Source organism: Colletotrichum abscissum (assembly GCF_030869225.1).
Source record: "Colletotrichum abscissum strain IMI 504890 chromosome Unknown Scaffold_59.1, whole genome shotgun sequence".
Taxonomy (NCBI): domain Eukaryota; kingdom Fungi; phylum Ascomycota; class Sordariomycetes; order Glomerellales; family Glomerellaceae; genus Colletotrichum; species Colletotrichum abscissum.
In genome coordinates, this window is record NW_026850502.1 from 219083 (window position 1) to 239779 (window position 20697).

The 20697-nt window shown below is 52.4% G+C and overlaps 4 protein-coding genes across 4 annotated transcripts; 2 read left to right on the forward strand and 2 right to left on the reverse strand.

Annotated features, from left to right (window-relative positions):
* Positions 1-7037: 7037 nt before the first annotated feature.
* Positions 7038-9911, forward strand: CABS01_14908 (DNA repair helicase; the record flags this gene model as incomplete). Its single annotated transcript, XM_060548246.1, has 9 exons — positions 7038-7054; positions 7115-7165; positions 7237-7256; positions 7323-7454; positions 7512-7765; positions 7828-7944; positions 8007-8337; positions 8397-8494; positions 8556-9911. The coding sequence occupies 9 exons, from the start codon at positions 7038-7040 to the stop codon at positions 9909-9911; spliced, it is 2376 nt and encodes a 791-aa protein (XP_060392868.1).
* Positions 9912-10195: 284 nt separating this feature from the next.
* On the reverse strand, positions 10196-13315 carry CABS01_14909 (DDHD domain-containing protein; the record flags this gene model as incomplete). The annotated part of the gene is made up of 2 exons (XM_060548247.1): positions 10196-12056; positions 12108-13315. 2 exons carry the CDS (start codon positions 13313-13315, stop codon positions 10196-10198), a joined length of 3069 nt encoding a protein of 1022 aa, XP_060392869.1.
* Positions 13316-13420: 105 nt separating this feature from the next.
* On the reverse strand, positions 13421-14061 carry CABS01_14910 (uncharacterized protein; the record flags this gene model as incomplete). Its single annotated transcript, XM_060548248.1, has 3 exons — positions 13421-13538; positions 13745-13856; positions 13986-14061. 3 exons carry the CDS (start codon positions 14059-14061, stop codon positions 13421-13423), a joined length of 306 nt encoding a protein of 101 aa, XP_060392870.1.
* A 4107-nt stretch (positions 14062-18168) lies between these two features.
* On the forward strand, positions 18169-20307 carry CABS01_14911 (dual specificity phosphatase; the record flags this gene model as incomplete). The annotated part of the gene is made up of 2 exons (XM_060548249.1): positions 18169-19939; positions 20000-20307. The coding sequence occupies 2 exons, from the start codon at positions 18169-18171 to the stop codon at positions 20305-20307; spliced, it is 2079 nt and encodes a 692-aa protein (XP_060392871.1).
* Positions 20308-20697: the final 390 nt, after the last annotated feature.

Genomic DNA, 20697 nt, shown 5'->3' on the forward strand with positions numbered 1-20697 from the left:
GGGGTGGATGAGGCAAATGGGTCGAGATGACACCCTCGATCATCGCTAGCAGGGCTGAAGGGGGCCGAGAAGAGACAGAGACAGGAAGACAAGGCGGACCAGGCGCTGGGATACTGTAACGTCCGAGGCAGACTCTTGGAAGATGATATACAACTTGTTTCTATCTCGGGATCCTGCTTCTGCCTAGGCTCAGAGTAACATGAAAGACAGAAGTCAAGACTAGGTGCAAAGGTGAAGACGAGGAAAGCTAACAATACATTGGCTGGTCCCCGAGCCCCGGATGAGCAAAGAAAAGAGACGCAGAGGGGTTCTCGACCTGGCAGCAGCGGCAGCAGGCAGGCCAGAGTGCCTGTGGAGTGGTGTTGGACCGTCCCGCGAAGGATTCGACAGACCTAGTCCAGCCAGAAGTACCATTGGGGGCGGCGCGAGACGTGGAGGGGAGGGCAGAAGAAAAGCAGGGGTGGATGAGGAGGGGAGTCGTCAGGCCAGGAACCCACAGAGAAGGGGGTGAGAGTAAGAGAGGGGGAACGTGACTAGAAGTCCGAACGATGAGAAAGAAATAGATGAGCAGCGAGCTCGCTAGGTAGACGGAGTATGGAGTATTGTTGGATCAGCGGACTTTTTTTATCCTTTGGGTATGGGTGAGACTTGGTTGTAGCCGAAAGGCATCGGTGAATGGGACCGGGTTCGCCGTAGGTGCTAGGGGTCCATTTGCAGACTTGCAGAGAGTATTCGTCGTAATTGAGACTTGCCAATCCAGATGCTGCTTTCCAACAGGTCTCGACTCAGATGACCTGCCTCAAGTGCTCTCTGCCTGCGGCTCCCTGGTCTACGGCCCTGTCATCTGAAGCCTGAAGCTGGCTCATAGCTAAAGTGACTGGAACTCTGGGAAAGTCGAGGGGGGCCCGGAGGAGTATGAGAGAGCTGGAAGCTGAGCAACAAAACAGCATGTGGGCGGTGGGCCAGGTGGTACGATGAATGCCTGCACCAACGTAGGCGAAGCACATTCATCCGTCCATTTCCAGGGTTGTGAATGGTCGGTCCAGCAACTTGGGAATGAGAGAGGGCCTTGCCTAGGGGCTAAACAGGGATACGACCTTTGAGGCTTGACCGGTCACTGGCACCATCTGCGCCAGGGGTCCGGGGAAGAGATGGCAAGGAAAGGAAAGGGAAGAGGAGAGAGGAGATTCGAAGAGAAGGGTGCAAGTAAAGGGCCTTGAAGAAAGGCACTGATTCCAACGAATAGGATATGCACGGCATACGGATACGCAGTAGTATATCCAGGTCCTTCAACTTGACCTTGTGCGTTGATATGCAGTCAGAGGGTGGGGGCTGAGGAACGTTGGCTGCCCTCGGTGTTGATTTTGTCTGTATGATTCCTCCTTTTCTTCCCATGGTGCTCTTTGCTGGGCTATCTAAATTCTCACGCGAAATGGGCGTCCTGCGTCTTCTTCAGAGACCTACCTTACCTCAGGTCGGGTACAGGATGCGAGTGAGGAGCAAGCCACTTGGATGTCTTTCACACACGAGACACACGGACACGCCCACAAACAAGCACACAGCCCTCGGGTTGTTGGTCGACCATGGACAACAAAAGCAAGACGATGAGAGAGAGAAAAACTTGTCGCCGTTTGTCGTTGGTTGTTGGAACTGTCTGAACCAACCGTTTAATTAAAGACTCGCCGGGGACATTGACCTAGACCGGATGGAGCCCGTGCGTAAAAGTGGACACTCTAACGATCGATTGAGCCACATCGGCCGTGGTGGAGCCGTCGGGCGAGCTAAGTGAGGTACTTTAGCATCAGGTAACTCACCTTTTCGTTCCTTCCCAGCCATTGTCCTAAGTACCACCCGGTACATAGCGACTTGGGATACTTGAAGTACTTTGAAGCATTGCTTCGCCTTCCAACGTTGGAACTTCGACATGCCTACGGAGTGCGGAGTGTGTCAAGGCAAGGTAATAATAAACCAACGGCCAACACATTAATGCAAATCTGCTCTGGACATTCAATCCCCAATATCCTTTTGCTCTGAGATAACTTAGATCGCGGCATAAAGAAGGAGTTGGGGTGGAATGAAAACCACTATAGGTATTACATGCTCGTGTTTTCGTACTTGAATGAAGGTATCCATCCGTAGACCAGCTGCCATCCGTCTTAGATTCCTTCCCTCAACTTTTTCCAGGTATCGATACATCGCGGTTCGCTAGGGCAGGTCTCGCTCTAGGTACGGAGTAGGTCTGTAGCCGTTGCACCCACCCGTTCTCCACCGTGGCGTTGGCGCCCGCGCCTGCGTTGGGTCTGATATTCAGAAGAATACTATCAAGGGTATCCGCAGTCCGTACCTACCTAGGGCAAGGCCAGGTACAAGCCTCTGGACTCCCCGCCCGTTCCTCGACGCCTTTGCAGGGCGAGCAGCCTAATGGTACCCTATCTGTAAGTTGGAACATCCCAGCCGTTCGCAAGATGAGTACCTTGTTTGGTGTTGGAGGCCAAAAAAACCCCTGGAAGAGAGGGAGAGAGGAAAGAGGGGGAAGGGGAGTAAAGCAAGTGTAGGCCAGGTACCGCACAACGACTAGGTATCCGTACCTGAGGCGCTGATTTGAATTCTCTTCCCGCCTTCGCGAAGCTGCAAATAACGGGCCGATGAAATAACCTTCAAGAGAAGGATCGGGGTGGCGCACATCGGCGCCTTCAAATGTCAACTTCATGGCTGCACATATTCGAAGACAGAGCAGGCACTTTGGCACACTACTTCGCAAACGGGTCAGCGTTGCCGCTTCCAAGAAATCATCATCTATTATGTCCAATTAGAGAATGCATCAGAACGAAACTCCATCAGCCGGCAAGCCGTGCTCTTTCACCAGCAGATACTCTCACCTCACTCGCTTTCTGACTTCCAAGGTTAGCGTTGCTCCTTGCGCCCCCTCGGCCCCAGGCGCCTCATTACCCTGTTCCTCCCGTGTTCCCATAGGCCGCCATGCGCGCCTTCGCGCCCGTTTGCATGGCGTCAACGCTGGGGTTGGAATGCCTGCTGCCAATCGCCATGCCAAGTATTCTTGTCAGGACTAGGAATTCAGGAGCAGTTGGGTCTTCAATCGCCATGGTGTTGGGCCCTGTCTCTAGAGGGTCCGATTTCTATGGCACCGTCAGCAATACGGATGTGACAACTCTCCATCCAACAATGTACGATGCCTTAATTCGATAGCCTCGAAGGAATCAGCCAAGAATCCAATGCGCGCACCTTATCGAATACCCCTGGCTTCTTCGGGCAAAGTGTGGAGTCTAATCGTCCGTGGGCGGGTTAGAATTCACCTACTACAGTCGATGTGAAGATATTCGCAATGGGTTCCGGGTCCGCTATGGGGCAGCCCAATCTGTCACCCTCATGCTCCGTGAGTCTATGGCTGCTTTGCACGGTATTGAGTTATGAGTCTTTAAGGCTGGCAATGGTTCATCTTGGTGATCGCTGCAGACGTGAGTATTATTGGAGACATCGCGAGTGAGGGATACGGCTGCATGAAGAAATTTTTGCCATGTCTATGGACCTTCAAGCCTGGCAGAGCAAGAGTTCATTAATGAACTGGCATTCTACACCTACAGTAAATGCTTAACTCAATTAGATAGTTGAAATCGAGTTGATCCGGCATCGTGGTACGTTTTCACCCACCTACCATGTATGAGGCCTTCGGGTCGGTCACTTTGTTAAGGTATAGCAGAATTACATCTGTTAAGATCCACGAGTAGCATCAGTCTGCCCGGTAGGCGGTGCCTGCCCCTGGGGAAATCTATCCAACCCTGCCTTTCCTCCCGCCTTTTATACCTCTTCTCCATCCAGATTTGCTCGTGGCAGCTGTCAAAGGGCATGGCGTAGGGTATCCGTACCTTCTGTAAGGTACATAGAGGCAACGCAGAAAAGATCCATCAAAGTAAGGTCAGGTTCCAAATCAAGGCAGGTGTGTGCCATCCAAGTCAGGTGCATGTATGTCTGGTCACCGCGAGGCTGGTTGTGCCTGTCGTGCTTTCCTAGGTACTTTGAGGTGCCGTGTGGAAGTCCGTAAGGCTTTCAATGTCAGGGGGGGGATGGAGCACGTCCCTCGGCCGCCGACAGACTACAGACACTACGTACGTAGGTAGTAATACCAGGTTCTCTCTTCAGGCTCTGCAAGGTACTTTTCTGTGGGTGGGATGGAAGCCGTCAAGACAAAGCCAACGGCATCCTCCATCGACCAACTCTCTTTTCTCTCCTTCTCATATCCCCATATTGGCACCGGTATCCCCGAAAAGTCTGGCCGCGGTCCGAATCTTTGACCTTGGCTCTTGCATTCAGTCTAATCCACTGTCAAACTGCTGTAACTCTAGGACATGATAATTAACCACACGGTTATCGGAGTACCGAATATTTGTGATACCTGGTCTGCCAGTCCTTATGCTCTCCTCGACTGTTCCCTTCATTTCTTCGCATCGTTTTTGTGGATTGAAGGATTTCGATAATCTTGTCTTGCGCATCTGGCCATGTATAGAACACACCACGTCGGCACATCTGTCCAGACTACGTAAGGACTGCTGATTCCAAATTAAACTGACCCTACGAGACCTTGCGATCTCCCAACTCCCAGACCTCCAACTTCCTACCATGTCACCGTAGACAGTACGCTACTGCGAGGTGGACACCGAATGAGCAGCATCCTTGCGTTCAGTCTGGCGTCTGCGAACCTGAAGCAAGGGTCCCCAGAAGCGAGACCGCAGCCGGGCGTAAGCAGAGCAACCAGGTGGGTGCTTGATAGGGAACTTTGGTGAACAGGCATTCTACCTCACTTCCGAGCAGTGCGAGCTTTAGCTGAATTTCCCACCCTTCAACATGCCGCCTAAATCGGAAAGCTGTATCTGCGCTCCTTCGCGCAAGCATCCGTGCTGCCAAAGGATCCGGAGTGCCGTCTGATTAAGTGCTGACTGTGACTCGGTCAAGAGATTGCGTCCAATGGCATGGAAATCTCGCTTCACTGCGAAGAGATCATCGTGACCACCTACATGTACCTACAACGGCCGCCCTCAGGTTGTCAGCGAGCGGATGCATACCGCGAAGACACCAGCGAGCCAAGCCATGCGCTGCCAAGTCATTGGCTGGCCTAGGCGAGTGGCCGATAAATGCGCTAGATTTTCCCCCAATTGAGTGCATCACCAAGCTCTGCCTTGCAGTCCATGGGAGCTCGAGCCGCGCTTCCTCGTGTAGGGCACGGTGTAATAGGTGTAATAGTGGATGTAATCTCAACTCGGCTCACAGCAAAAAGCAAGACTTGATGAGATGCGAAGCCACGTGGAGGCCAAGGTGAATACGCAGCCCTGACGACGAATTTACCATGAAAGCAAGGTCATGTTTTATCGGGTTTTGTGGCAAAGACACCGGTGCCGTTGAGCATCCAAGGAACAGTTCGGGCTGAGACCATGTTCGGTATGTCCTGACGTCTTGAGAAACGTCCATGAGCTGTATTCCTCTGTCTTCTTATGTTGAAGCCCTTTCCATGAATGAGCGTGTTAAAGGCAGGCGCTCCTCCTGTGCTAGTAAGTTCTTCCGCATGCCGAAAAAGGAAGTCTCGCTCAGGCACATAGCCATGCCGCAGAACCTGAACTTGCGAGACTGGACACTAACTATATGGGAGACCACTGAAAATATATCCAGCGAATATAATACTTTCATAGTCTGTCGACACAGCGAGAGTATACCTTGATACTGTGTATTAATAACGCGCAAACGATATGAGAACTGCCCGAGCAGCCAGCAGAGGCAGAATTAAAAAACACATGTAATACTTTCATAGCAGCTGGGCAGCTTCGTGACACTGAGGTGGTCATAACAACCTCCTGCCGTCTCAGTATTGGTTCACACCAAGCTGTAGGTTCCGTGTGCCTCTGGCTGCATAATACACCGAATGTACATATGGGTGGTAAGCTTTGCATCACCCAGAAAGTTGTCTGACATGCCCTGAGCCCCCATCGTCGTGGCATCCCACCTCGTCCTTCACAGTGAGAATGTGCCGCGCAGATACGCAGGGTGTGTTCGATTCCCCTCAGCCTTATGCTGTGCCGGGCGGGTAGCCAAGAACAATTCCCCGCCTTCCCGACGGATCCGTCAGCCATCCCGTCAAAGACAATCTACCTTGAGTATCCGAACGCTAGGTGGGCGTGATGAAACCACTACCGAGAAGTCACCTCTTGCTAAATCACGAAAGGAGTGGCCGGTGCTGTGAGTAGTACGAATAACCAGCATCGCGTTTGACGTCTCTGCGCGAAAGAGCGCGAGTACACGAATCGGTTGGAATCCTGATACGGACCAAACAAAACAGGGATCAAATGATGATTGACAAAGACAAAAAGTGGCAGAAAGGTGCTGACGCGACTCTTCAGCGGACTACCTTATGGCGCAGGCGCTGAACCTGCAGTGACAAGCACCTCAGCCAAGCACCAGCCAACCCGGAACAAGATGATGACCAGCGTTGGATGACATAAGCTCCTTCATCACGTGAGGCCGCGACTGTTTGGCATCAAAGACTGGGAAGCTGTAGCCTGTCGGGATCGATCCCTCAGGTTCGCTGGGCCCGCCTCACGTCACTCATCGAGACAACTTTTCGGCACGGCAGAAGATGGCCATTGAGCTTCGCACTTGACGACTTAGTCTCGACTGTAACCACAAACTCCTTCTCAACCTCGACCTCGGCCCCAACCTCGATCTCGATCTCCACTACCTCTGGAACAACTCTAGCCATAGAGCCGCTTCTGTAGCACAAGATTGCACTAGTCTGATGAGATCTGCTTCGGAATCTGGCGCCCGTGACCGCGCTCCCGCTTTACTCGTCCACCTGGTCCATTTCCTCCTCAATCCACTCCACCTCCCCATTAATCAGTCTCAATCCGTCAACACGCATCCTTGACCATCACGACCTTCTCTCATTATTCAGAATCGCTCCTGCCTCTCTTTGCACTCACGTTGAACGATCAACTTGACTGTGTCGCTAGCTGCGGCACTCTTGCCGTCTCAAGATGAAGTTCTTCATCGAGTCAGTTACAGCTCGCGATTGCAAAAGAATCCCGCGTCGCAACTAACATGGAGCCCATAGCGAATTGCCGGTCCTTTTCCCATATCCTTCGATCTACCCTGAGCAATATGCGTGAGTTAGGCCCCGTGCGAGCTGCTCTCAGGCCAAGTATAACGCTGACCAAATGCTGATGTTGGCTCCAGATACATGTGTGATCTCAAAAGTGAGCAATAGTCCGAACGGGATTGAACGACGAACGATGTCGCTGACGTGCTACCCCAACTCACAGAGACCCTAGACGCAGGGGGGCACTGCGTACTGGAGATGCCTTCAGGGACAGGAAAGACGGTTTCGCTGCTCTCGCTCATCGTCGCTTACCAGCAACACAACCCCGAGCACCGAAAGCTAATCTATTGCTCTCGTAAGGATCATATCGTCTGCATTTATACGCGTCTGATCCGCAACTAAAGGTTTACAGGTACAATGTCTGAGATCGAAAAGGCTCTGGCTGAGCTCAAGGCTCTCATGAAGTATCGAGCACAAGAGCTTGGGGAGGAGGAAGAGTTCCGTGGCCTAGGCTTGACAAGCCGAAAGAACCTATGCCTTCACCCCTCTGTAAAACAGGAGAAGAGTGGTTCCGTCGTCGACGCACGCTGTCGAAGCTTGACAGCAGGCTTTGTCAAGGAGAAAAAAGACCGCGGCGAGAACGTCGACGTTTGTGTCTACCATGATGTACGTCTCGGCTACAGTCCTTTTATCTCCCTTGGATCTAACATGTTGCTGACTTGTGGCAGAACTTGGACCTGCTTGAGCCGCACAACCTGATTCCAAACGGAGTTTGGACGTTTGAGGGCCTCTTGAAGTACGGCGAGCAACACAAGCAATGTCCGTACTTCACCGCAAGACGCATGGTAAAAGAGCCAATCGCTGGAGACAAGGCTTTGTTTGGTACAGTGCCACTGACTTCGAATAGATGCAATTTTGCAACGTTATCATCTACTCGTACCACTATCTACTTGATCCCAAAATCGCCGAGAGGGTATCAAGGGAGCTCTCAAAAGACTGCATCGTGGTTTTTGACGAGGCTCACAATATCGACAACGTCTGCATTGAATCTCTCAGCACAGACATCACAGAAGACTCTCTACGGAAAGCCACAAGGGGCGCGCAGAACTTGGAACGGAAGATTACGGAAATGAGGGATACCGACCAAGAGCAATTACAAAACGAATACCAGAAACTGGTCGAAGGACTTCGTGGCGCAGATGAAGCACGGCAAGAAGATGCGTTCATGGCGAATCCAGGTAGGCAATACCACCCGCTAGCTCACCCGCTGGCTGAATGTGGACTGATGTATTCATAGCACTTCCCGATGATCTGCTCAAGGAAGCGGTTCCGGGTAACATCAGGAGAGCGGAACACTTTGTGTCCTTCCTAAAGAGATTTATCGAGTATCTCAAGGTATGTTAGCTACACACAAGGACTGTGTCAAGCATGCAGTTGCTGAACTTTCTTTCGCCAGACTAGGATGAAGGTCAGGCATACGATATCGGAAACACCCCCGTCTTTCCTCGCCCATCTCAAGGAATACACATTCATCGAAAAGAAGCCACTTAGATTCTGCGCCGAGAGATTGACGTCACTTGTTCGGACCCTTGAGCTTACCAATATTGAGGACTATCAACCCCTGCAGGAAGTTGCTACATTCGCAACGCTTGTGGCGACGTATGAGAAGGGTTTCCTGCTCATTCTCGAGCCTTTCGAGTCAGAAACGGCAGAGGTACCCAACCCTGTCCTGCACTTCACATGTCTCGACGCCGCCATCGCAATCAAGCCCGTCTTTGACAGATTCAGCTCCGTCATCATCACGTCAGGAACAATTTCTCCACTTGAAATGTATCCAAAGATGCTGGGGTTCTCAACCGTTGTGCAGGAGTCCTACAGCATGACCTTGGCCAGAAGATCGTTCCTGCCAATGATCGTGACTCGTGGAAGCGACCAATCTTCCATCTCGACCAGTTTTCAGGTCCGGAACGAGCCGAGTGTCGTCCGTAATTACGGCACTCTCCTAACCGAGTTTGCCAAAATCACGCCAGACGGCATGGTCGTTTTCTTCCCCTCCTACTTGTACATGGAGTCCATCATCAGCATGTGGCAGGGCATGAATATTCTCGAAGAAGTCTGGAAGTACAAGCTGATTCTGGTTGAGACACCAGATGCACAAGAGACGTCGCTCGCGCTAGAGACGTACAGGACAGCCTGCTGCAATGGCCGCGGCGCCGTACTACTCTGTGTCGCCCGTGGCAAGGTCTCGGAGGGCATCGATTTCGATCACCAATACGGTCGGACCGTGTTGTGCATAGGCGTGCCGTTCCAGTACACCGAGTCCCGCATCCTCAAGGCCCGTCTCGAGTTCCTGCGAGAAACGTATCGCATCCGCGAGAACGACTTCCTGTCCTTCGACGCTATGCGCCACGCCGCGCAGTGTCTCGGTCGAGTCTTGAGAGGTAAGGACGATTACGGCATCATGGTCCTCGCGGACCGCAGATTCCAGAAGAAGCGGACACAGCTGCCCAAATGGATCAATCAGGGCCTGCTCGATGCCGACACAAACGTCAGCACGGACATGGCCGTCAGCAGCGCCCGGCGTTTCCTCAAACAAATGGCCCAGCCGTTCCGAGCAAAAGATCAGGAGGGTGTGAGCACCTGGAATTACGAGGACTTAATGAGGCACAAGGAGAAAATGGACTTGGAGCGAATTCAGGAGCTCGAAGAGGTTGGTGCTGGTAGGGACGGCTACGGCGCCGACGGAGGTGACGAGTATGGCTTGGATGATGACCTCGACCATGACTTGATGGAGATTGACGACGGGTTTTGAGGGCATTATATTATGCCAGAGGATCGTCGACCCAGCAACTAAGGTGCAAGGCTCGAGGTGGTAGAGATTCGTCACTTTCGCTGAGACGGTGCGGACGAGGATACAGAAATCTGAGAACGGGGTAAAAACTCAAACAAAATGACACCTGTATATAAGAACGTAAGGATTCTTTACATTGTCTTAACATTTCAGGAAACTCCATGCCTCTCTATCACACCAAGCGTAATTTAAAACCGTGACCTATGTACGTAAAGCTATCTGAGAAGGACGGTCTGAGCTGTCTATCACCCAAGCGGCCTCTTAGCCGCCTTCTGAGCTCTCATGGCAGGTATCGTGTTCTCTCTGCCAGGTTTCCTGCCCACTTCCATACACAACATGCGAATGAAGTCCTGACTCGTCCAGTAGCAAGTATGCGCGCTCAGCATGTTGAGGTACTGGATCTCCAGTGGCCCGCCGCCGAACCTGAGGTAGTAGTCGATCTGGCCATTGTCATTAAGGAGATAAGCCTTTCGCTCAGCAATCTCCTCTCGCGTGAAGTCGTGAACCTCAAGCTCGAGCTGCGAAGGCAAGCGCGCAAAGTTTGGCTTTGGGGCCGGAGGAGGGGCCATGGTGGCTGGCGTAGGTGCTGCGCCGGGCACAAGACTTTTCACTGCATTGCCAACGTATCTGAAAAGGGAGGTGGCGCTTGACGGGACATGTGCTGTTCTCAGGCTGGTTGCATACACCGGATCGATGGTACCATTCAGGAGGTAAGCGATGGGATCCTCCTTGGCCAGTACATTATAGATGTTATCTACGGCGATGCAACCGTATCGCCCGGCCTCGCCCGTTACTTCTGGCGCATTAACGTCGGCGGGATCAGCTCCAGGCTTCACCCTACCGCGCCGAGGTTGAAGCATGCCTCGTTCCAAGAGCAGGAAGAAACCAGCGGGGCTTCCAACCAAGAATAAGTTCTTCGTGTCGAACTCAAAGAAGTCGGGCTTCGGCATTCTTGTCGAGAGGTCTAATTGCGGAATACGTGCGGGTTGTCGAGAAAGAATTTCAATAGCCATGGCGCTACCCAGAGAATGACCGATGAGGTGAGTGCGCCCTCTATCTGCGAATCCGGGGTTGTTGCGGCACCAGAGGCGATACACACGATTGGCCTCTGTCACCAGCGCGTTGATCATCTTGCCCTTGTGGTGAGATAAATAGAAGGGTATGTCGAACATGACATCCGATATCATGCTCCTAACTGCGGGAATACTGCCAGGCTCGATATCTTTAAGACTGAACCCGTCTGGCACGTGTTGTGCTTTGTCTTCCTCTGTCATTGGCCCGCCTTCCTCGAACGAGAGTGTATGCCGCCAGTTGATGGGAAGTACCATGATACCATTCTGGCCATCTCTTAACACCCCCTTGACAATTGGGTTCGCCAACTCCGTGTTAACATCACGCCGAAAAGCGTTGATAGCGTGGGTGAAGTGGAAGCTTTCGACTCGTTCCGCAAACTTTTGGCCGATTCCGTGAACCACCAACACAAGGTCGGTAACTTGGCCGCGCTCTTTTTCAGCCTTGCAGGCCGCGCAGACGTATTGTCCGACTGCCTCGATCGTGTTGCTGGCGGAAGAAGCTGGCTGCTTGGTGGCTTCTCGAGGCCGGTTTTTGTCATGTGTACGCTCCCACACCGCACGATCAAAGCCACGTACAACTGGAATGCCGACGGTCATCCCCTTCATAATCTTCGCAACAGGTCTCCTGCCGTAGTAGGCAGATGGCTTGAGACTAGGTTTGAGGAGAAAGGCCTTGGAAGCATCTTTATAGATGACATGATAAGTTGCGTAACTTCGATGCTGTTGCGTAGCCGAGGCAGTCTTCAGGTTTGGATCGATGGCACCCTCTGCTGCCGCCTCCCCACGAAAGCAGCTTGCGGCACAGAACGGATCTGATGAGATACGAGTATCCGAAACTGGCTCCTTGTCTCCGTCGCTAGGTTGACTTACGTTCTCTGGCCATAATCGATGTGAGACTTTTTCCTCGCCAAGAGGCCCTACATCAACGGCGCAACGGAGCTCATCATTCCACGTCTCGGTGTGAGGCTTGAGCTCTCGGTAGCCAGCCTCTAATTGATTCGCTACAGCTGGGGGTATTGGTAGCATCGTATCTCTATCTATCTGTTAGAGCCTCGAACACATTTGAGCAATTAGAACAACGAACCTGTAGAACCAGGTGGCACGTAGGACCATTGCAATGTCGTTCACAGGGGACCAGTAAATGGGCTTCATTTGTAGAGCCGGGATGGACACCATATGCAACCGCGAGATGCCGACAACAACGTCAATAGCTTCTCTTCTGTAACTTTCATCGCTGACAATTTTAGCTTGCGAAGTGTTCGATCTGGTTCTGGGCGGCTCTGGCATAGTGAACGAACGCCTTGGATCTTGATTTTCGACATCATTCGATTTCGACTGTTCCGAAGGAGGGAACGACGTCGCCAGCGAATCTTGGGGTCGCTGCCGAAGCCCAGCACGCACAAACGGTTTGCCAGAGATACCATCGTCGGCAGCATGCTGCCGGAACGAAGTGCCCAAACCCGGCGTGGAGGGCCGAGATGTTTGCTCGCTTGTCCGGGAATCAGATCTAGTCCTCGACCCAGACTCCAACCCCGTGTTGCCAACCTCTCTTCCCATTCTCTGCAATTCGCTCGCAGCTTCTTGCCGAGGGCTGAATGAGCTGACAATCTCCATTTGCCGCGAACGAGCCGAGTCCGCTCGTGGCCGGGAAGAAGAGACACTCCCGAACTGGGGGCGCGTCTCGCTCGATGCTACGAGACCCCTGAGTTCCATCATGACTTCTTGCACGACTCTCTCCTGGCCGAGCGAAGGGTGATGTTTCCTGGCCAGCGCACAAAAGGTATTCTGGAGCTCGGTAGAGACATCAATGAATAACTCCGGGCAACATGTAGATATCGGGGTGTCTGGAAGAAGATCCGAAGCTTCGCCGGCCGTGGTCGATGTTTGAATGATGCCACCATGCTTCTGGAGGTGCTTGATAGCTAAGTGTCGCGCTAAGAGGCCCAGTTTATGCGCGTTGGCTTTCTCAGTATTGGGACTCAGTTTCCTGTCTCGAACTAGCTGCTCGTGAGCTTGAATATCATCGTTAGACAAAAAGCTAAGCCATGCCTTTTCGAGGGCATTATTGTCACCGAGGGAGAATGGACGAATCGGGCCACGAGCAGTTCGGGCGTCGGACACGCCAGCGATTGTCCCAGGAGACAAAGGGTCGTCTATGGGTAGTATTGAAGAATAGAAAAACTGTGCAGCCACCGCTGGGATGCCATCGTCGACGCCCCCAGTTGATGGCTGGGACACCGGGGCAAGGCGGCACTTGAGGCCGTACGTATGGTTTTGTTCTGAAGAGTCCATTTTGTTCCGCTGTTATCATTCGAGGTCGGGCTTACTATGCTAAGTTCGTCAAGTTCGATGATGTGAGGTTTCTGAATGCGTCGCAGAGGCCAGTGAACGGGGAGATCACACGCAGATCGGAGACAAGTGAGGAAGGTCAAGCGTCGTGGTCAAAGGCGTGGTTGGTTGAAGTATCACGGGTGGCTGTCGGTGAGCCTGCGGCGCGACGTGGACTTGAGCATGGCTGGAGCAGGGTTCTATGAATTTCGCGATCGCCAAGGAGTAGAGGCGTGGTTTGGTAGAGGCAGACTTTAGGTAGTAAAGAAGACGCGTTAGTTATCTTTCAAGCGGGATCGACAAGTGCGTACCGCAATCACTGACGCGATGCAGTAGAAGGCTTACCAAGGCTACCAGCGCAGAGGCCAAGGACTCAAGAGGGCTGATGCGTACCTTAGACCCAGCTTCCGCTCGAAGTCCACAGCATGAGGAGGGAAGTAGAGATGCTGTTGATGAAGCTCCAGGGCTGGGTGGGAGTTGCCGCTTCGATTTCGCGCCTCAGTATCTGTAGGATGTCGATTTTAATCTAGGTCCTTGACAACTTGTGGATGTTAGCTCAGGAACCAGCAGGAGTGGTGCGTAATACTCTGGGCGTGCGCAGTGTTGCCTTAGATTGACTTGCCTTTCGCCTTACCTAAGGAACAGGACAGTAAACGGTAAGGCGAAAGGCCGAAAGCATGTGCTCCGTTCCGCAAGTGTTTTGCTCTCATGCGTCTCAATGACGTAAGATGGTTGATGCTTCTCGTCTAGGGAAGACTGGCCTGCCTTAGGTCAGCATCAATTGAGCTTTAGTGGCACCAGCCACATGAGGCATGGAGGGATCGATCTACCTACCTACCTACCTACCTAAGCCTTCAGGTATCCGTACCAGTAACCATGTTAAGATATCATCTTAACGTGAGGTCCCTAAGATAGTGGGGACTTCAGGCCCACCCCCGCGACGGGTGCTCCAAAATAAGTGCTTCTGTGACAAAAGTGGGAAAATACCCAAGTAGCTGCCCTGCATCGATCTTGGGGATTTTGTTATTGGCGCTGACGGCTTTCGATCTCGCTGCTGACGCTGTCCACCGAAGCTCGTAGGGTAGGGAATCCGCTATGGCGACATTGTCCTCTGCTGGCGTTGACTGAACCTACTGTGCACAAGGACTCGGCTAGGACACATGGATAGACAGGTGCGTTCCTGGTACTGCTTGCTAAGTAGAACGACCCAAGATTAAGAATCACCAATGTATGATGTGGAGCCCCTCTCGTGCTGAACCTAGGGCCCGGCGGGAATATCTAGTATACTACCACGTACAGGTAGTGCCCACTGCCTTAGACATGCATCCGTTCCGGGAACCAGCAGTCAGGGAGATGTTCTGCCACGGTTTCATCCATTTCATCGCATCTAGTCTGGCCCTTACATCTGACGTTGAGCTTCAGCCGAATTAAAGATGCCGGCATGTATGTGTCCTCTACCAGTTGTCACAAAGGAATATTCGTCCACGGCTATCTGCACATGATAAGTATGCGTGGCTTGGTGTTTCTCCGTACTCACAGGTAGGTAGCAGGGAAGAGTTAGCACTTGATGATTTCCAGGAAGAATTGGAGACACACGAAAGGGTCGAATGCAACCGGCTGAAATAGGTATGGCCCTGGCCCCGCGGATGAGCCGGCCAGTGGAGACGGAATGAGACGACCATAGGTAGCAACGTGCCGTTGAGTTGGACTGAACTGGTGTGTGGTGCCAGGTCGCACATGAAGTGTTCAGTAGATAAGTTGGTAAAGCAGTTCAAGACGTCGGTACAAGTTTCCTTGGGCGCGAGATCTCCCTCTCATTCCGTCTCTGATCAAGGACATTAGTCTTGAGGAACTCTGGTGCAGATACCTAGGTACCCGAGTCTCTTGTCGCCACTCAACATGTTTCAAAAAGGGCAGACAGGCAGGGATGTCGCGAAATACAAACAACTTTGAGCCAACGAAATCAACGATAGGCATACACAGTACATAGGGCACCGACCTTACCTACGGTGCCTTCAACCATTAATGTGCAATCCCGCAAGAACCGTGACCACTCGCAACAGTCCCAACTCCCAATTCCATGCCCACCTACCTAAGGTACCGTTCAATCACATTATCTGGTATCTAATCGTACATTGCCTTACGTCAGCCAGTACTAGAAGTATCTCCCATACCTCAAGGACCACTGTGTATGACTATCTACATAGGTACCCATTTCACTACATCTTCTATTCGTGTGTACTATCAGGCGGTACGATGATTATATCGCGGCAAACTGTGAATGCACGCAGGCATCAAAACTGAGAGACTGGGAAACTGAGCAAAGGAAAAAGGGAGAGGTAAAGGCAATCGAGTCATCTCATCGTGGTTCTCGATGGCATGCTCTGAGTCTCACCGTGTCTGTTTGATGTATGGCGGGTGCGGTGCAGCGGTGCGGTGATGGCACTCAATCCGTCCACCCTCAATGGCTGAGACTGGCGCTACGACCACATGGATGCCACTGGATGCAGCAGCCGTACAGTAGCGCCTTGCTTCTTCCCCACTTGGAATGTGACACCCCCGCTCGTCCCCACCCCCGATTTCCTGGGTCTAGCCAAGGGGCCCCGGGGCTGGGTCTTGCTGTCTCGACCCTTTGAACGTTTGGTTCACCACTTTACCACCTCTCACACTGCCTCCCTTCGAACAGTTAAGTAGTATTTCTCTTTGTACAAACAAGTAGGCACTTGGTATAGTGCCGTCATTTCCTACCCAAGTTGCTAAGATGCTGGTGTAAACCAATGCTACTCCGTACTGTCGTCGATACCTTGACCGAGCACCAGACGATGGGTCCAATTGTCAACACAGGCGATGACAGAATCAATCTTTGCCTCAATCAATTGAGAATTGGACGACTTGGAGGCCTAGACCAGATCGACAAAAGACATGTCTATCCGTACGGATACGCTACCTTAGCACGGTTTGGTTGGATATCGTTCCTTAGAAGCCGAGGTGAGGGGTAAAACAAACCCGGGGTCCAATATCGCGCCTCGCTAGACCTTCCCTAGCAGCACGCCTGGGTATCTCGAATGGAAGACTCAATGATTGCCAGCTTGGTAGCTTCCTTCTTTGATGACAGCCAGCAGTCAAAGAAATATTGAACAACACGATAGTGAGCAATCAGCCCACGCACCTCAGTAGCATCAAGAGAAATCCTGCGTGACGGTCACAAGACATGAACACCTAGGCAATGAAGGCACCCTCCCATACTCCGTATTATGTATACCTTGGGTATCGCGACCATTAGCGCTAACTTGCACTGCTAAAGCCCTCTGCGGCCGTGCTCCAAGCCAAATAAACGCTGCCCACCATTGGCACTGATCCCCCTTCCCCCCATGTCCCTCTCCAACCCCCCTCCTCCCTCCTCTATCCATGAGAGCTCCACATCCTTTGGGCTCCTTGATTGGACAATATGGGATGCCAGGTCAAGTGGCTTGGAGTCGGGGCGCGGACGTCTGCTTGGTCTCGCATGTTGGAGAGCGCTGTCTGCCCATCTCCTCGACGTTGGACAAGCCTAAGATACCTTGCCTTACCTGACTATGCCAGTAGAATGTAGGTACACTTATTACCTGATATCTGAAAGTACGGAGAAGGTGGTAAGGTGAGGTAGGGTGATGTGTTTGAAGGTCGCTTCTCACCATCGTGACGCCGGCACTGTACCTGGCGTGTCACGACTCCTTTCAAGGAGCTTAGCACACAACTAAAACCTTCATTACTTCAGTCTACGTAGTAGGTATCCCACGGTTTCCTCGCTTCCCCCTGTGCGTTCGCTCCTTTCCTCTTATTTCCCCAATCATCCGACACCTTTTCTTGACATGATGCCGCCCGCCCCCTTCCTGCCATCATCAAAATAACCTTCCTCCGCCTTTCATTCGGAAAGCATTGTTCGTCCATGTCCTCACTCGTACTGGCAGCTTCAACGTCGGCCTACAATATTGGAGCAACCGACGCTCAGTTCCTACGCTCGACTCATGTTCACAGAGCCGTTTGTATCATTCACAAACAGCGGAGAGACGATAGGCACTGCCGCCCCAGCTTATCACGAACTGGCGCTACTGCATTTCGCTACTACCGGAACGTACCTACACACGCTACACTACCACACTCTACCTAAGCCGAACTGGAGCTACCCTGCTGTTTGGTTGCTTTTTGGCCACGCACGATAAGGATCGCCCATCACCCCAGCCAGTCGATCCAAGGCCCAGCCGATTTGCGGTTAGTTCGAGTGCCTTCCTCACCTTACCGTTCACTGCCTCCAGATATCATCTCTCCCTCCTGTCTCCCTCCCCGAGAGCCCTCTCCTGGTACTCTCTTTCTGCCCTCTCCACCCTGTCTGTCCCCCTTGTACTGCCCCCGTGCTCCCACGCCCGTCTAATTAGTACCCCAACCTGTCGTGGTAACAAACATCCCCCTTCCTTCTTCCTTCCAACATATCTCGGACTTGGATCAATCAGGCGTACGATTCGAGCATCTTTCTCTCTCCTGCTCATCTCATGAGCATTCGAAGGCCTCCTCTATCATTCATCCGTTGTGTCTGTTACCAAATCGACGTCTAACATAGTTTGGTTGGATTGCAGGCATTACCAACTTGGCACAAGAGTCGCGCCCCGTTGTACGCGTGGGTTTAGGCCTTGAATACAACTCCGCCGTCTTTCCAACCCAGCCTCGACTGTTCGCAGACAGCCGGTGCACAGCTTCAATTGCGAATAGCTGCCGGTTCAAGGCAAGAAAGTGAAGGAGACAGGAACAGAAAACAGAAAGAACAGTATACATATTTCAGCATGGCGACGATTGCCCTTCCGAGACCCATTGCCCCGCACCGCCCAACGTCGACGGTGGGATCCGTCCCAACCATATCGCTCGAGTCCATTGGCACTGCTCAAGTGCCCGTACCAAACAAGCATCTTCCAGTTTGTCCTCCAGGTCCTGTTCCCGCCGAGGAGCCAAATACTCCTCCTCCATCACCTCCTCGCGACGACGATTTGATTCAGCAGACTTCGTTGTTGTCCCCCCCCGACAAGTTCTCCAAATTCGAGTCGGGCCCGGCCACCGTATATACCGTAGGCCCCGCCGATGTGGCTGCCGCTGTCGACTATATCTCTCGTCAGCCCTTGCCGGACCCAAACCAAGTCTTCCCATGGTTTCATGGTCTCCATCCTCACAATCACATCCAGCAGGCTTTTTTCATCGCCCGCCACCGTTCACTCCGCAAAACACCTACATGTGTTCGAGGGGTCACGCTCGTCAAAGCGGACGGTGATCTGAGCGTCGCCCGCCTCAAAGGTGCTATAGCCCCACAGGAGCTCATCAACCTGGCCGCCGCCGCCCCCGAATTTCTCGATGTCGACCCTCGCGATGGCTTTTGTGTGAGGAACTTCCAGATTCAGGCTGCAAAAGCTGCCATGGTTTCGGACATTGTTGTTTATGGTCAGGATGAGACGGCTGTTCGCAAAGTGAGCCTCGATATTGCAACGGCACAGCTTCGATGGCGGCAGAGGCACGAAGCTCAGGGTCACTCTGTTCCGGACTACAATACGTTCATGTGTTGTTCGCCATTCAACAACTTTGAGAACAACCACAAGGAGATTGTTGCTGTCGACGCTCAGGGCCATTTGACTGGCAATGTCCTCGACTTTTTCCACCAAGAGCGGAAGGAGATGTATGACATGACCAGAGCATCGGAAATATCCCACAATGTTTGGCTCGGTCCAACACCAGAACCTTCCTCAGGGGAGGACCAACAGTTCGATGTTTTGATCGAATGTAGTGATGTCGGTCGGCTTAACCCTTCAGCACTGCGGGCCTTGGCTGAGTCTCGCGTTGAGCCTGCTCAGAGGCCCTACATTGACTTCCCCTCCTCTGGAAGCATCTTACCACCTACATGGTCACAAGCCGAAGCCGATGGCATTTTGGAAACCTGCAAGTGGATTTATCACTTAGCCCATGGCACGCTCCCAGCTACAAACAGCACCGATATCGATAGGGATGGCGACACCGATATGAACGGTCAGGCATTGTCGCCTGTTAATAGGAGAGAGAGAAAAATTCTCATCCACTGTGCCGATGGATACACCGAATCTACCATGCTCGGAATCGCATACTTCAGCTACAGCACTGGCAGGGGCATTCCTGATGCTTGGCTGGACTTGCATACCATCAAGAAGCGGAATTTCTTTGCCTATCCTACTGACGTTGCTCTTCTTACCTGTATCGAGGCCCGGTTGCTACATGAGTCGCCCGTTCACTCAGGTAAGGGCCTCGGCGAAATCACATCGCTGATCAAGGAGCCAGCATGGCTTCCCGGTCTAGATGGATCATTGCCTAGCAGAGTTCTTGAGTATATGTACCTCGGTAACCTATGTCACGCGAACAACCCCGACCTCTTGAGGGCGATGGGGATAACTCAAATTTTGAGTGTTGGCGAGACTTCGATGTGGAGGGAAGGCGAGCTGGAGCAGTGGGGTCCAGAAAACGTCTGCATTGTACAAGGAGTGCAGGATAACGGAATTGATCCTTTGACGGATGAATTCGAGAGATGCCTCGATTTTATTGGTAAGTCGGCAACCCTCGACCTTTTGAAAGTCGGAACAGTGCTTACTTGTTTTACTTCAGAGCGTGGCCGGCGCAACGGAACAGCCACGTTGGTACATTGCCGCGTTGGAGTATCGCGCAGTGCAACCATCTGCATCGCCGAAGTAATGCGATCGTTAAGTCTGTCATTTCCCCGAGCATATTGCTTCGTCCGAGCCCGCAGGCTCAATGTCATTATTCAACCCCACCTCCGTTTCGCGTACGAGCTTCTCAAATGGGAAGAGCTCAACCAGTCGAAGAAAAAGGGCTCATCTAGGGTGAAGCGGGAACTTGAATGGGGCGAAATCGCCAGGGAGATCGCTCTGATGAACCGTCCTTACGCCAGGTAAACTCGACTTCTTTCTCGACTCGGCGGCGTGACGCGTATTCTTCTCCCATGCGTCGACTCCGAAACACTATCTCTCGTTTATTCGCCCACGTGGATCGTCGGACGTTCTTTAATATTACATTGATACCAGTTTTGGATACTTCAGAGACAGCTGAGCAACTGACCCCAAGGTCCAGTCGGTAGCTGTTAACCTAGGTTTGTATCCTCAGTGGTAAAACTTCATGCGGAATGATATGTGCGGATATATGATTGATGGAATGGCGATCGAAAGTGAGAGGGCAAACACCAGACTTGGGGCTTCGCCACGATGATGGTGACAGACTGCGATGATGAGACCTAGGGGGAAAAAAGGAGCTAGCCACGCGAGAGGTGTAATGTACAACAAATCGTA